The sequence below is a fragment of the Akebia trifoliata genome, chromosome 7 (assembly GCF_017979445.1).
Source record: "Akebia trifoliata isolate Shusen 1 chromosome 7, ASM1797944v1, whole genome shotgun sequence".
Classification (NCBI taxonomy): Eukaryota; Viridiplantae; Streptophyta; class Magnoliopsida; order Ranunculales; family Lardizabalaceae; genus Akebia; species Akebia trifoliata.
Genome location: NC_141381.1, coordinates 28,114,524 through 28,129,972, shown reverse-complemented (window position 1 = coordinate 28,129,972; position 15,449 = coordinate 28,114,524). Strand labels below are relative to the sequence as shown.

At 36.2% G+C, this 15,449-nt stretch overlaps 4 protein-coding genes across 9 annotated transcripts; all 4 read left to right on the top strand.

Annotated features, from left to right (window-relative positions):
• Positions 1 to 1,016: 1,016 nt before the first annotated feature.
• Positions 1,017 to 9,664, top strand: LOC147398769 (uncharacterized). 6 transcript variants are annotated; one of them, XM_086448064.1, is made up of 7 exons: positions 1,017 to 1,301; positions 7,653 to 7,972; positions 8,060 to 8,362; positions 8,475 to 8,582; positions 8,670 to 8,744; positions 8,817 to 9,053; positions 9,140 to 9,664. In XM_086448064.1, the coding sequence occupies exons 2-7, from the start codon at positions 7,658 to 7,660 to the stop codon at positions 9,440 to 9,442; spliced, it is 1,341 nt and encodes a 446-aa protein (XP_086304190.1). In that variant the 5' UTR covers positions 1,017 to 1,301; positions 7,653 to 7,657; the 3' UTR covers positions 9,443 to 9,664. The 6 variants fall into 6 exon arrangements, with proteins under 6 accessions (XP_086304190.1, XP_086304191.1, XP_086304192.1 ...); XM_086448065.1 differs by lacking the exon at positions 1,017 to 1,301 and adding an exon at positions 7,333 to 7,447 and having other exon boundaries at positions 7,684 to 7,972; XM_086448063.1 differs by lacking the exon at positions 1,017 to 1,301 and having other exon boundaries at positions 7,467 to 7,972; positions 9,140 to 9,452; positions 9,648 to 9,661.
• Positions 6,397 to 7,439, top strand: LOC147398770 (uncharacterized). Its single transcript, XM_086448068.1, has 2 exons — positions 6,397 to 6,649; positions 6,725 to 7,439. Exons 1-2 carry the CDS (start codon positions 6,432 to 6,434, stop codon positions 7,437 to 7,439), a joined length of 933 nt encoding a protein of 310 aa, XP_086304194.1. The 5' UTR covers positions 6,397 to 6,431.
• On the top strand, positions 9,528 to 12,542 carry LOC147398768 (protein STRUBBELIG-RECEPTOR FAMILY 3-like). Its single transcript, XM_086446761.1, has 6 exons — positions 9,528 to 9,541; positions 9,648 to 9,762; positions 9,873 to 10,144; positions 10,467 to 11,218; positions 11,516 to 11,632; positions 12,086 to 12,542. The coding sequence occupies exons 1-4, from the start codon at positions 9,528 to 9,530 to the stop codon at positions 10,468 to 10,470; spliced, it is 405 nt and encodes a 134-aa protein (XP_086302887.1). The 3' UTR covers positions 10,471 to 11,218; positions 11,516 to 11,632; positions 12,086 to 12,542.
• A 960-nt stretch (positions 12,543 to 13,502) lies between these two features.
• Positions 13,503 to 15,449, top strand: LOC147398767 (disease resistance protein RPM1-like). The gene has a single exon (XM_086446760.1). The coding sequence runs from the start codon at positions 13,503 to 13,505 to the stop codon at positions 15,447 to 15,449; it is 1,947 nt and encodes a 648-aa protein (XP_086302886.1).

The following is a 15,449-nucleotide window of genomic DNA, read 5'->3' as shown; positions in this document are numbered from 1 at the left end:
CTCCTCAAGAAAATTTTGTTGTATAGTGATTTGGCCTCATACAATTTTGTTAGAGTATCCTATATCTCTTTTGCTGTCTTTTTCTTCGCTACACTTGACAATACTCCATCGACTAGTGCTAGGTGCAAATTAGCAATAGCATTGCCATCCATCTCGTTCCACTTGCCGTCGTCAGTGATTTCCTCGGGCCTATCTCTAATTGCCGCCAAGTAGTTATCTTTCCTCAAAACTGCTTTTATTCTCATTTTTCACAATGAGAAATTATTCCCATTGAACTTTTCTATTTCATACTTCGTCGTCATTATTGAAGATGCATCCTTTCTACTAACTGGATCTGGCTATAGCACGAAAATTGGCTATAAACTCGGTGCTCTGATACCACTGTTAGGTCGTTGTGGTACGGGGCACATAATTACAACTAAAGTAGAAGGAGAAAAATGGAAAAATAATGAATACCAAAATTTTACATGAAAAAATCTCCATACTAATTGGAGAAAAAATCACGGCCAAATTGTAGAAGATTTTCGCTATTGCAAAAGGATTACAAAAACTTCTATCTATAAAAAGGAGAGTACAATTACAATAAACACTCTCTCTTATAATAAAAGAAACACACATTCTAAAAAGGAAAGATGGGATTATATCCACTACGTCAAAAAAGCCCAAATTCTGCACTTATTTAGCGTTTATTTCGACGGCCCAAATCTCACGTTTATATTCGCCGGCCCAAAATCAGTAATTAAGCCCACTAAAATAAATCGACAGTCCCGGCCCAACGAACACTGCGAGAGCCCGGCGCTGCTGCAGCAGTAAATTCGGCGGTTCTAACCCGTCGTTTTTATTTCGTCGGTCCAAAGCCCACGTTTAGGCCCATACAGTAATTCGACAGGCTTAGCCCACCGAATTTTTTCATCGTTTTACTGGCCCAACGACTCTCCCTCTCTCATTAGTCTGTTTCATTCTCTCGCACGAGCTCTCCTCTCTCACTGTTTCATTCTCTCCTCTCGATCTCTCTGATCTCTCGAACTCTCGGACTCTCGGTCTATCGATCTTTCTGATCTCTCTAACTCTCGATCTCTCGATCTCTCTGATTCTCGATCTCTCTGATCTGTTGAGCTCTTGGTCTCTCGAATTCTCTGATCTCTTCTCTCTCTGTAACTCGCTCGATCTCTCGATCTCTCATCTCTCTGTATTGGATCTCTTTCTCACCTATTTGATTGATTGATACAGAAAATTACCGATCGTCTTCTTCGATTTAAGCTCAAATCGAAGAACTGAAGCTCAAATCCTCTGAAGTTCCAGTAAGTATTCTTTTATTCATTTGGTTCTTTGAGATTTAATTTTGATCTGTTTAAGAAACTATGAATTTGCAGGTCTAAAATATGAGAATTGGTAATTCAAATACTGAAATTATCTGCTCTTCTTTGGAATTTTGAATTATTTATGTAGATCTGGCTGTTGATGTTTAATTTTTTGAATGAGATTTGATAACATTTCATGTCAAAATTTAATTTGTCTATCAATCTCCAATACTTTTTACTTTTTTTTTCTTCTGATTCACACAAGGAAAGTCACTGAATGTATCATATTGCTTCTCATATTGTAATTTTTATTCTAGTTATTTGAATGAGATAATGGAACTTTGTTGATGTAGGATGCCATCTATAATTTGAAACAATGTTTAGTTACTTTCTTAGTATGGTATTTAGACAAATATAATTAGTTTGACATTCTGGAAAAAGATTGATAGGTGTATGCATTGGTCCTGATGAAATTGCCAAAGATCGATGAATCTTCAATGATCAGTTTACCAATTTCTTAGACCTTTTTTTTTTTTAATTTCATTTTGTTTGTTTCTACTTCAATGCATTTCATCAATAAGATTGTTAGAATACATAACTCAATGGACTATATAAACTATATATTGTATTGAGTATATGTTTGTTGATCTACCCAGATAACTATATATGACACAAGGACAAGCATCGGTGAGATGTGATACTGATATGAGTTGGGGCACTTAAGGTATTTCTTTATGACATGAGCCGTAAAAAATATTAATATGAACTTAGCTTAAATAGATATGCCGGTAGTATTAGTAACTTAGCACGAAAATATTTGAGAGCACTTTTTTGTTGTACGTTTTCAGACAGACACTAATGTATTTGTAACTTAGCACGAAAATTTTAGGGCATGGATAATACACTCCTACCTGCATCCTCATGTCTCAGATTTTCAGAAAGTCGAGCCGCATTTTCACTTACCGCATCCGTTTCCCTATCCATATAGATCCTAGCATCTTAGATGTCGGTTTTGCTCAACTCAATTACTGTTTGACCTTGCTTCTGGTTGACAACTTTTAGCTTCCCGCCCACAAAAACACTTTTTGTTTGAAAATTGATGTTTAGTGGCACTCGGCTTTATATTGCTAGTTTGCCACAAGAGTCAAAATCCAAAAGCGGACTAGAAGTAAAATGCAAATTTTATTGAGAGAAAGTGGATGAGTGGCCACTCGCCAAACTACAAAATAGAAAGGACTGAAGAAACAAAACAAAACAAAAACATGAGTAAATACAAAGAGACTACTAAAGCCTCATGAGACACACAAAGAATCCCATTTAAATAAAAAAATCCTCAAAATATGCTTCTCTAAAGACCTTGAAAATCTTGCTCCAATAAAAAAATTGGACCCATAATGGATAAGAGAACCATTTGTAGCTGCTTGGACCTGTTTTTGGCTTTTGGAAAGGAAGTACAGATGCTATTGACCTTTGTAACAGCACCTAGATAGAAGCCTTTCTCTATCATTATTTCAGAATTTTAAATCCTCAATCCTCTGCTGATTCATATCTTTTATTCCACTAGAAGCCTTTGTAACAGATGCTATTGCCCTTTGTAACGGTACCTAGATAGAAGCCTTTCTCTAGCATTATTTCAGAATTTTAAATCCTCAATCCTCTGCTGATTCATATCTTTTATTCTGCTTCACCAAAATCCTCATATTTACTATTATAATCAGCTTAACTCTGATTCTGAGGATATGTCATTTGATCTGCCCTGTCTCTATATAAATAGTGTGAAATGCTAATAAGCAAGCCCATCTTTAGTTCTTCTGTCTCTATATAAATAGTGTTGCTTAATAGGCTGATCGCCATTTGAAGATTTTTACGAATGTTTGAAAATACAATTCAGACCAAACCGGTGTCGTCGGATGGATAGATTCTGATTTACAGCATCTTAATCTAGATAGTGTAAACTGATTTCAGAATCTGTCATCTAGTCAAGGAGTTGAATAATGTTTGCCAAACTCAATTTGCCCTTTCTCAAAATTACTTTGTCTTCTAAAATCTTCAACATGTCATTGTCAGCTATAGTCTTAATTTCACCAAAAACACTACAGTGCTTCTAGAATTCCCACAAGGGCGTGGTTGGCTTTTTAATTTCACTATAGTCTTTTTATAACTGATTTCAGAATCTGTCATCTAGTCAAGGAGTTGAATAATGCTTCTAGAAGTGGTTGGTTGGTTGGGACAGTCTAAAGATGAAAACCCAAACAATCTCTATTGAGACAGTCTGAAAGCATTGAATATTTTGGGATCAAATTCCGTTCCATTATCAATTCTCAGTAGAAATCAAAACATAGTCTCTATTCACATGTCTTTATAAGAATATCTTTACTTTTAGTGGTAGTCTTTATAAGAATATCTTTACTTTTACTATGTTCTCTGTCAATTTCCACGTGCCTTATTCTTTGGAGGATTTTAGCATATACTTGGTCTATAAAGAATGGTTTTGGTCCACCTTGTGGTCCTTTTTAAACCATATATATGATGGATTTGTATAGGTAAATTTAGTAAGTACTAGCATATATCTTTATCGCTTAAGGTCCAATCTTTCTTATTCTCAACTTATTTTGTAATCTATCCTTTGTTTTTTCCTCTTACTTGTCAGTATCTTTAATGGAGAGGCTCGAAGTTCCAAGCAAAGAATGGATGTCGAAACCTAGGTTATCTACGGAATATATTAATGGTGTAGTGTCATTTATTAAATACTTGAGAACGAATAAACAGAATTTCGGTTATGATGATCATTATTTTTGTCCTTGTGTCAAATGCCATAATACTTCATCTAGAAGGAAAGATATAGAAACAATCGTAGAACACTTAGTTTGTGACGGTGTAGATACTTCTTACACGAGATGGATATTCCATGGAGAACATTGGAGGGGCGGGGATCATGTAACAGTTGGGGCTAGTACGTCTGTTCGTCAGTGTGATGAAGATATGGTCCCAAGAATGACAGACATGTTGAATGATGCGCTTGGACGTTTTTCCAACGAAGAAGATGAAGTTACTTGTATGGACGAGTGTTCTGATAGAAACGATGACCAAGTTCATGATGATTCAATAGATGATATTCAATATCACCAAATGATAGAAGAAGCGATGCAACCCTTATATCATTCATGTCGAAAAGAGGATACAAAATTGTCAGTTATAGTTGAGTAGTTGAGTATGAAAACTAGACATCAATGGTCTCAGAAGAGTTTTGATGAATTGTTGCAAATGATTAAAAGGATATTGCCACATGATAACTCTTTACCAGAGAGTACCTACTCTGCAAAGAAAATGATCAAAACTTTAAGGATGAAATGCGAGATTATTCATGCATTTCCTAATGATTGTATATTGTATTGGAGAGAGAATAAAGGTAAAGATAGTTGTCCAAAATGTGGCGAGAGTAGATGGAAACCAGTTAATGAAAAGAAGTCGAAGAAAAAACTTTTACCGGTGAAAATATTGAGGTATTTTCCACTAACGCAAAGGTTGAAACGAATGTATAGTGTGCCATGGATTGCAGAGAACATGAAATGGCATTCTAAAGGATGTCAACAACGAAAAGAGTTTATGTGTCATCCAGTGGATTCATCTTGTTGGAGAGGAGTGGATAGTAAATGGGGAGATTTTGCTATTGAGCCACGCAATGTTCGGTTGGGACTTGCAACAGATGGATTTAATCCATTTGGGATGAAAAACAACTCATACAGTTGTTGGCCTGTTATGGTTGTTCCGTATAATCTGCCACCATCTTTATGCATGCGGAAGGAGTTTACGATGTTGACACTTTTGATTCCTGGGAGAAATGGTCCAGGACATGACATTGACGTGTACTTGCAGCCACTGATTGCAGAGCTAAATGAGTTGTGGTCTACAGGAATTGAAACATATGATGCTAGCACTAAACATATGTTTACAATGAGAGCAATTTTGTTATGGGCTATACATGATTTTCCAGCATACGATCATTTATCGAGTTGTAAAACAGCGGGAAAATTTGCATGTCCTGTTTGTAGTGAAGGAACAGATTCAATGTGGTTAAAACATGGTGGAAAATTTGCTTATATGGGGCACAGAAAATTTTTAACTGATCTTAACCATCCTTTCAGAAGTCAAAAATCTCAATTTAATGGGTATGAAGAAAAAGAGAAGCAGAATCGTCGGTTGAGCGGAGTTGATCTATTAGCCAAATTGGAAACAATTCATACAGAGTTTGGAAAATTACCAGGTAAGAAAAGGAAAAAATCTATGAATGATGAGACTCCATGGTCAAAGAGATCAATATTTTTTGACTTTCCTTATTGGAAGGATTTGCCACTTCGTCACAATCTTGATGTGATGCACATTGAGAAAAATGTGACTGAAAATCTCTTTGCAACAATTATGAAGACGAAGGATAAGACTAAGGATGGCCTTAAAGCTCGATTAGACTTGAAAGAAATGAAGATAAAAAAGAATTTGTGGCCGATGAACATTAATGGCAATGAGGTTTTACCAAAAGCTCTTTATGAACTGTCTAATGAGGAAAAAGAATTAATTTGTAAAACCTTGTGGGATTTGAAAGTTCCTGTCGGATACAGTTCAAATTGGAAACAAAATGTGAGTTTACAAGAACTTCAATTGAAAATTTTGAAATCACATGATTATCACATACTTATGCAACATTTATTACCGGTGTTGCTAATGCACGCATTCAAGATGAAGAATCAAAAGCCGTTGCGTGCCGCTATTCGACAACTCTCAATATTTTTCAATGTCTTATGCTCGAAAAAAATCAATCGTTTGGAGTTACAAAGTTTTAAAGGACGTATTGTAGAAACAGTGTGTGTATTCGAAAAATATTTTCCACCTTCTTTTTTTGTTTCTATGATACATCTCCTTGTGCACTTGGTGGAGGAAGCGTTGATGTGCGGACCAGTTAGATATCGATGGATGTATCCTTTTGAACGGTATGTGATGATCAATAAGTAATGAATATTTTTATTTGTCTTATCATTATCTAATTTGTAAAATATTATTAGGATGATGAAGAGTTATAAACGATATGTGGTGAACCAAACATTCCCAGAAGGTTCTATCACAGAATGTTATCTTATGGAAGAAGCAATGATGTATGTTATGCATTACATGCCCGATGATTTACGTAGAATAGGAAGTCATCAACGAGGCCAACATATGATTATGAATGATGACTGTGAACCTGCCTACCCTATTGATAAGAATGGAAAATGTTATGTTCTGAACAATGTGGAGTATGAGCAAGTTCGCAAATGGGTACTTCGTCAGTCTGCTGAGAATTCTCAATGGAAAAAGTATGTAGCAACAACTCAAATTTATTTTTATATTATATGAATTTAAACCTCATTAATTCATACTATTTTTTATAGGAAATATAATGATTACCTTCAAAGTCTTGCGTCAAGGGCTAATAGTCGAAAGACCAATTCACAAGTAGAGAAAGAAATGCCATACGCTCATTGGGTTAGAGAACAACTACATGACGATTTCAGCCCCTCAATCACAAAAAGGCTTGCTACCGGCCCAAATGCTTCTGTAATTTCATATAACGCATATGCAGTAAATGGGTATATTTTCTATACAGCGGAATATGAAATGAATTTATCAACACAAAACTCTGGGGTGTCAATGAAAGCTGTAACGAGTTTCCGGACAAATGCTAGAGATACGAATTATGTAGATGAAGAAGTTACCTATTATGGTATTGTAAAGAAAATACTTGAGTTGGACTACCTAGATTTCAAAGAGACGGTATTTTATTGTGATTGGGTGCGTATAGAAGATTCAAATGGGTATATAGTTGATCGAGACACAAATTTACGATATGTTAATCTAGAGAGATTGATGAGAAATACAAAAGTGGACAATAAACCTTTTATTCTTGCCTCACAAGCAACTCAAGTTTTTTATTGTAAAGATCAAAGTCGGCCTACAGAAGCTTGGCACGTGGTTTTAGAAGCTCTAAAGAGATTGAATAAAGATGTAGACGCTTTTGAAAATCCTTTAGCATTTGCGGCAAGTAACGTGGATGTTTTATCATCTGTTCTTAAAGAAGATATCATTGAAAATGATGATGAAAACTAACTATATTGGTACGTTATGTATCTATTTATGAAAAATAGTCTGTTATAATAGTAATGATCTACTTTTATTTCTTTCAAATACAAATTCATTGTTGATATTGTGTAATATTTCTGCTTTGGTTGTTATTTAACTCACTATTTGATTTATTGCTTTCATTTTTAATCTTATTGCTTTCAAATATTTATACTATTTTTTTAATGTTATTCCATACAGGCCTTATGACGTTGATAGAAGATTCTGATAGCTCGTCGATGGAGAATTCTGATAACTCGTCGACATCGGATTCTGATAGCTCGACACCCTCGATTCCTACACGAGATAGTCATCAGAGTTCGTCGACATCGGATCCACATTCATCATCTGATTCACGCCTTCATGTGGAATTCAATGCTATGGGGCAATGCATTGGGGATAATTCGACAGACTTATCGACCAATATAGGCCGCTATGCGATGGCACACGTACCACCTTTCTATTCATCTTGGAGGAAGGTACCGACGGAGTTGCTTGAACTTATTTGGCGTCTTCTCCAGGTAGTTTAAATATTCTATTGATTAGTTGCAATAATGATGAATCTTTTCATTATATTAGAATTGATTTATTTGTTTATATTTTGACAGTCCCGTTATGACATTTCTGAAGACTACAAGAAGTTCTGCCTACGGAAAGCCGGTCATGCATGGAGAGATTGGAAATATCGATTGGGGAAGGAATATTGCAAAGTTGGTAATACTGATGCAGAGCGAAAGTTGAATAAGCCCAAAAGTAGATGGATCAAACAGGATGATTGGGAGAAGTTTGTTGATTTAAAATCGACATCGGCTGACCAAGAAAAATGTGAGAAAATGAAAAAGCTTCGTAAGCAAAATAAAACTCCACACACAACCGGTAGAAAGGGTATAGCAAAAAAGGCAGAAGAAATGGTAAGTATTAATTTAATTATTAATTTACATACTTTATTTCAAATGTTAATTAATTTGTATTGCTTTTAAGATTGTATGCATTTTTTATGTGGCACATTTTTTATCTAAATAGAAAAAATATAAGACGGATGGTCGGCAGCCCACAAGAACAGAGCTTTTCATCGATAGTGATACGAGGAGTGATGGTAGTGCTCTCACTCCTGAGTTGGCTAAATCTCTTGTAAGTGATGTCATTTTTTTGGTCAAATTTTTTATTTTTATTTTTGAAAAAATTATTTATCATCTTAATGTTTTCATTGTTTTGTAGGGTCAATTAAACAATCTTATTAAAGAAGATCCTAGCTTTGCCCATAAAGATATCGACCACGATCCTATTTCCATTGTATGTATGACTTATATTATTTAATTTCGATATTTTATTTTCATACATTAGATTAATCGTAGTTATGCATAGGTGTTTGGGAAAGATGGAAAAGGCAGAGTAAGAGGTATGGGAGGCGGAGTTTCAAAGACTTCATTACGTTATACAATTCAAAGTCAGAATTATACGAATAAATTTGAAAAAGACATGGTTAACTTAACTCAACTAGTTCATGCACTAATGAAAGATAAGAAGAAGAAAAAGAAGAAGAAGAACAAGCACAAGAAGAAAAAATCATCTACATTTGAAGTTGGAGGTCCTTCTATTCAGGTAAGATGTAAAAATATTTTAGCTTTAACAATTCTTCATTTTAGCTTTAGAGATTCTTCATTTAATTCTTCATTTAATTCTAATAGGCGACTTCAGATTCCACAATTCCTAATAGGCGAGGAGGTAAAGAACCAGTATCAGAACCATTACCATCATTGAATAATGGTAAGGTATGCTTATTGATGAACTTTAGAAGGAATGTGGTCTACGCCAAAGGAGCACTAGTAGATCCTGAGAAGCCAGATATGGAGTATTATTCAATTTATATCGATGAGATCATTGATTCTTCGGCTGAGCTAATGGATAGAGTTGGACCCCAAGGGACTTTACTTGATATTCTTTGTGGTGAGGTGATTAGATGGCCTAGGAGTCATTGTCGTGTATTTTAATAGGCATTAGGTAATTTTCATAAATCTCAATTCTGTTTTAGATTTTCCTAAGTTGAAACTGAATTACAATGAGTTATATATTGATATGCCCTTGCCAAGGTTTTTTCTTCCTTTTTTTGAGTTCTAATTATTTGTGGTATTACACAATGACTATCTGCTTTGTGAGAACTTGGCTTATTTTCTTATGAACTTTGTGCATGTGTAGGCTGTCGGGAAAGTACTCCCTGCTTATTTTCAAGAAAACTGGTCTTCTTGTTGTTGTTGTTGCTGCAAACCTGTCCTGGTATGCACGTGGCGTCCTTGTGCTCTTATTGGACATGGTTTGTCAATCCCTCACTTACTCATATTTGCTTCTGTGTTGTGTGCATGTTTCTTATATGTGCATAGAATGGCTTCAAATGCTGACTTCTATTCTTTTACTTTTCTTTAGTTACTGGCAGTCAAAAAACTGGACAATTCAGTTTCCAGGCAGCAAAGTGAAAAAGAGTTTTTTGAGCTGGTGTCGAGTATCTCTAAACTGCAACATGCTAATATTATTGAGCTTGTGGGTTATTGTGCGGAGCATGGGCAACGGCTACTTATCTATGAGTACTGTAATAATGGGAATCTCCATGATGCACTCCATGCTGATGAAGAACTCAATAAGAAGCTTTCATGGAATGCCCGTGTCAGGATAGCCCTTGGAGCTGCAAGAGCTTTGGCGTAAGTACATCATCCAGTTTACATTCAAATGATCTTTGGATCACTTTTATCTTGTTCGTAGATGTTTTGATATGATAAGGATACATTGCATGTGTGTAGAAGGCATAGGAAATGTATTAAAATGGGAGGCAAGCTGTCTTCTCTATTTTTTCTTGTAACCGAGTTGTCCGGGCCTCTTAGAGTGGCTGACTAATCCTCGGGCACGTGCAGAGATCTTCTAGGCCAATAAATGATGGCAATCACCATAGTGAAAGTTGTAATGAGCAGAAAAGAGAAGTCCAAGTCGATTAGGATTATCTTTTCAATTTGAATTTTGGCATAGGTGATCTCATAGATTGGAACATTAACTTCAAGGTTGTCAAGAAGGCCTACTGCACGAGGACTGTCAACCAGCTGCTATACACCGTAACTTCAAGGCTGTCAATGTTCTACTTGACGATGAGCTTGCAGTACGTGTCTCTGATTGTGGTTTGGCTCCTCTAGTATCATCTGGTTCTGTTAGTCAGGCAATTCAATCTTCTAAAATCTGCAATTCTGGTGGTTATCATTACTACAATTTTTTTTTTATAAGCTAATTTTTTTGTGCTTCCACTTAGATAAACTTGTTTTAATGAGATCCATAACTTTGGAGAGGATAGGTCTTGAACCTTGGTTTGTGATATCAAGTTATCAAGACCTATAGACTTTGCACATGTTTGGGATGTTCACCTAATAGTGTATTGGATAGGACGCATTATAATAGGTGTATTGTGATAGGCCAAATCATGTTCTTTTGAAGATTAGGATAAATTTTAGGATCGGATTAGTTATAGTGTGCTTCTATTTTGGTTTTCCTCCATTGTCTACATAAACACTTTTAGGGTCGGTTTGATTGCATGGAAATTCATTTTCTACTGATAATTATTTTTCCCGGAACATCTTGCAACTGAAATGTGTGCATACCCCAAATCAAGTTGAGTCTGACTTAAAATCCTAGTTTTGAGTTAAAACATGCCCACAAAATTACATCCATCTCAACTCTGAATTCCTGTTTTTTTTCTAATTAAAAACAATATGGGTATGAGATATCCCAAGGTATTAGTTTTGCAAACTTTTCTAATTAAAAACAATTTTGGGATTCTACTTGTTTTGGACTTCTGTTGAAGTTTGCAGAATCATTTATTGGGCATCTGTTAACAATGTATTGGAAGAGGATCAAAACATTGAGATTTTCATCATGGTTTTCTTTTTCTCTGCATCAAGGGTGAAGCATTGTAGTTTCATAGGTAAGTTTTATGTGATTGGGAACACTGCATATAGTTGTATTTGTTGAGATACTGAGTGGATTTAAAAGAATCGGTTTTGAAGAAAATAAAATGATATTTTCATCAGGTTTTTCCAAGGGTTGCTCCTGAGCAGAAGGAACTAATCATGACCACTTTCAAAATAGTTGGAAGGATTACATTGATGTGTGGTGATGGAACCAATGATGTTGGGGCTTTGAAGCAGGTATTTTTTTTTTTCTTATACACCCTTTGAATGTAATGCATAGAGAATAAAAGAAGATTAGAACCGAGGAAATGTAGAAGTTATTGTTGATGCTCTCACTTCCAAAATAGAGCCGCTTCATGGCACTTCAGGTAACTAAAATGTAGCCTCGATGGCACTCTATCAACCATTGTTACCAAGTGTAGGCAATTTGACCCCCCACAAGCCTGATAAGCTTAGACATTATTATTGGGTGTGAGCATCCATGCATGTGACTAGTAAATTCTGGTCTGAGCATGTCGCCTTGTGCTTGCATTGTAATAAGGTAGGATTCACATAGAGCATTGCTTTTTTTTTTTTTTTTTTTGAAGATTTTTACACTAATCCAGAAAAAAAAAAAAAGAATAATAATAATATTATTGTTAAACCAATCTGGAGAATACTCACAAACATCCAAATCTGATACAAAACCAGGAAAGTCAAAGAAATCGAAGCTCGGATTGGAATCAACAAATTCAGGGGGGGCACTAAGTCTAAATGGAGATGGTCAATCAAGAAGCAAATCAAAAAGTCCTTCAGTAAGTAGCTGCCATCTGACGGCTGCAGAGAAACAACAGCAGAAGCTAAAGAAGCTCATGGATGAGATGAATGAGGAAAGCGATGGTCGTGCCACTCCTATTGTTAAGCTTGGTGATGCGTCAATGGCATCTTCTTTCACTGCAAAGCATGCGTCTGTGGCTCCCACCATTGATATAATCCGACAGGGCAGGAGTACTCTAGTGACCACTCTCCAGATGTTCAAGATACTTGGCCTAAATTGCCTCGGGACTGCTTACGTACTCAGTGTTATGTACCTTGATGACATCCAAGCCACCATCAGTGGCATCTTCACAGCAGCCTTCTTTCTCTTCATATCCCATGCCCGTCCTCTTCCGAAACTATACGATCCATCTGAATTTCATGTCCTCTTCATATCTAGTGGGATTTATTTTATTTTATTTTATTTTTTGTAAGACTTCATTACATTGATGTATTTGAATATGATCTCAGGAATTCTTCCAATAAATAAGTAATTTTTTTTTTAAATCTTATTATTCTTTATATTATGAATTGAATGCAAATTGGTGTGGATCGGATGTGAATAGATGGGATGGAATGTGAATGTTGATGTGGATATAAATGTGTGATTTTTTTCACAGGTTGAAAACAAAAGCATTTTGTAACAAAAGTTTTGATCGAAAATATGATAAGAACCTATATTCGACGGTTTAAGACCGTCGAATAAAATTATTCGACGGCTTATAGCTGTCGAAAATAATTATTCGGCGGCTTATAGCTGTCGAAATTTTTTATTCGACGGCTTATAACTGTCGAATTTATGAAAAATTATATGGTTTTTAGCCGTCGAAATTTTTTTCGACAAGAAAATTTTCGATAGCCCCATTCGACGGTCGGGACTGTCAAATTGATCCATAATTCGACGATTTTGGACCGTCGATATTTCGGTATTTTCACATAATGATCACAAAGATAGGATTATATCATATGCTTAAGCTCACATGCATTTATATAGGCACATATGGCGGTTCCAACACGAGGATACATGCATGGCCGTGGTCTTCACGGTGGTGAGCCTTCTTGTCAATTTTATTCTCTTTTGTCTGTATCATCTTAATTATATTTGACAAAAACTGGTTTCATTAAATGTAGTCATTATATTTGACTTTTTTCAACTCTTAACAATTAAGTTGATATATCCCCTTGCTCTAATATAAAACTCTAGTTCAAGACCCAAAACAAGTCCAAGTTAAATTTGCCTTCCTTAACCGACTTCAGCCAACAAAAGTGGTTTTATCTGACAGTTTTCAATCTCCTCTTCACCACATTAGAAATGGCAGATGCCTTAGTAGCATTCTTCCTTCAGAAAGTGAACTCCTTGTTTCTTCAAGAGACCAAAACATTTTTGGGTCTGGAAGACCAAATCCTTCTACTCAAGACCAAACTTTCAGATCTAGAAGCTCAAAGCCCACTTTTCAACAGCAAACTCATTGAGATCGGTTACTTCAGAAGTGAAGGTGCAACCCGAAGCACACAAGTGGAAGAATTGATTAAAAATTGGTTGGTTAAGGTGAGAGAAATCATCTACAATGCAGATGATTGTATCGATCTCTTCATCATTCAATTCAATAGCCATGGGTGCTCATCAGACCAAACATCGACAATTGCCAAATTCAGGAGTGAATTGGGGAGGATCAACGAACGTCTCGATGAAATACTGGATAACAAGTCTCAACTGGATATCTCAATTGTGTCAATCCAAGAAAGGAAGGTAAAAAATGAAATGAAGAGCGCTTCCCAATCTAGTGGAAGTGGTGGTGATGATGAAGGTGAAAAATCTATGGAGTGCTTGAGGTACTGTTGCACTTTTAGATTCAGTTTTATTTGCACAGAGAAATTGATAAGGTTATTGATGGCCGAAGGTCTAATACAAGAAATTCCAGGAGAGAGAATGGAAGATGTAGCTAAGGAAAATATCAACAAGTTAGTTGAGCTGGGAATGCTTCAACTTTTACCTCGCTTGAGCACTATAGGAGTCCCCGAGCTATATCACAAATTCCTTCTTCGTGTAGCAGAGGTTGAAAATTTCTTTATTTTCAATGCAAGTTCAGATTATAACATCCCTACCACTGCCCGCCATGTCTTGATCAAGGACGTCAATGAGAAAATCCCACCCAACTTGGAAAATCTCAATATCCCGATACGATCTCTATTTGTGCTTGGGATCCCTTACAGTCCCAAAGCCTATGACAATTCCTTAGAAACTATGTTCTGTAATTTAAGATTTTTGCGGGTGTTGGACCTCCAATGTATTAAGTTCAAGAGCATGCCTGAACAATTGGGGAATCTGATACTCTTAAGGTATCTAGGTTTGTATAAATATTGTTTGGCTAAGCTTCCAAATAGCATTAGTAGTCTTCAGAACCTACAAACTCTGAGTGTTTGTAGTTTTAAAATGAATGCCCTACCAAGTGGAATTCTAAATCTTGTACAATTGAGGCACCTTATAATGTATGGAGGCCCTTTTGGTGAGACTAGGTTCCCAAGAGGGATAGGGGGATTGACTAACCTCCAGACTCTACGTGGTTTGTATGCAGGTGGTGGTATTGCCAATGAGTTAAGTAACTTAACGCAATTAAGAGAACTTGGAGTTAGAAGTTTGTCGGAAGATCATGCAAGTAACCTGTTTGCTTCTATAATGAAGCTTACTAGGCTTCTCTCATTGTCTCTAGCTGCAGAGGAAAGTTACAATGAGAATTCACTGCTACCCTCGTTGGAAACATTCTGCCCTCCACCACTCCTTCAAAAGCTTCATTTGGAAGGGCGCCTGACAGAGTTGCCCGATTGGTTCAGTTCAATTGGAAACCTCACTCACCTATCATTACACTTTTCTTATCTATCTGAGAACCCAACTTTAGTCCTCCAATTTCTTCCCAATTTGAAGTGTCTCACTTTGTGGGAGGCCTACAAAACAAAGCATATTGGCAGAGAATTTTGTGGGTCGGATGGGTTTCCTCGTCTAGAAGTTCTCATTATTTGTGATGATGAACTAGTTGAATGGACAGAGCTTGAAGAAGGAGCTCTGCAAAGCTTGAAGTACCTCTCCTTCCAAAATTGTGACAGATTGAGGACTCTCCCTGAAGGTTTGCAGTTAGTCACCACACTCAAAGAATTGGAGTTTTTCCCTTTGCATGGTGATCTTGCACGGAAGTTGAGTCCCATAGGGGGAAGAGAAAATTACAAGATCAAACACATCCCAGTGATAAGGCCAAAATTCTGA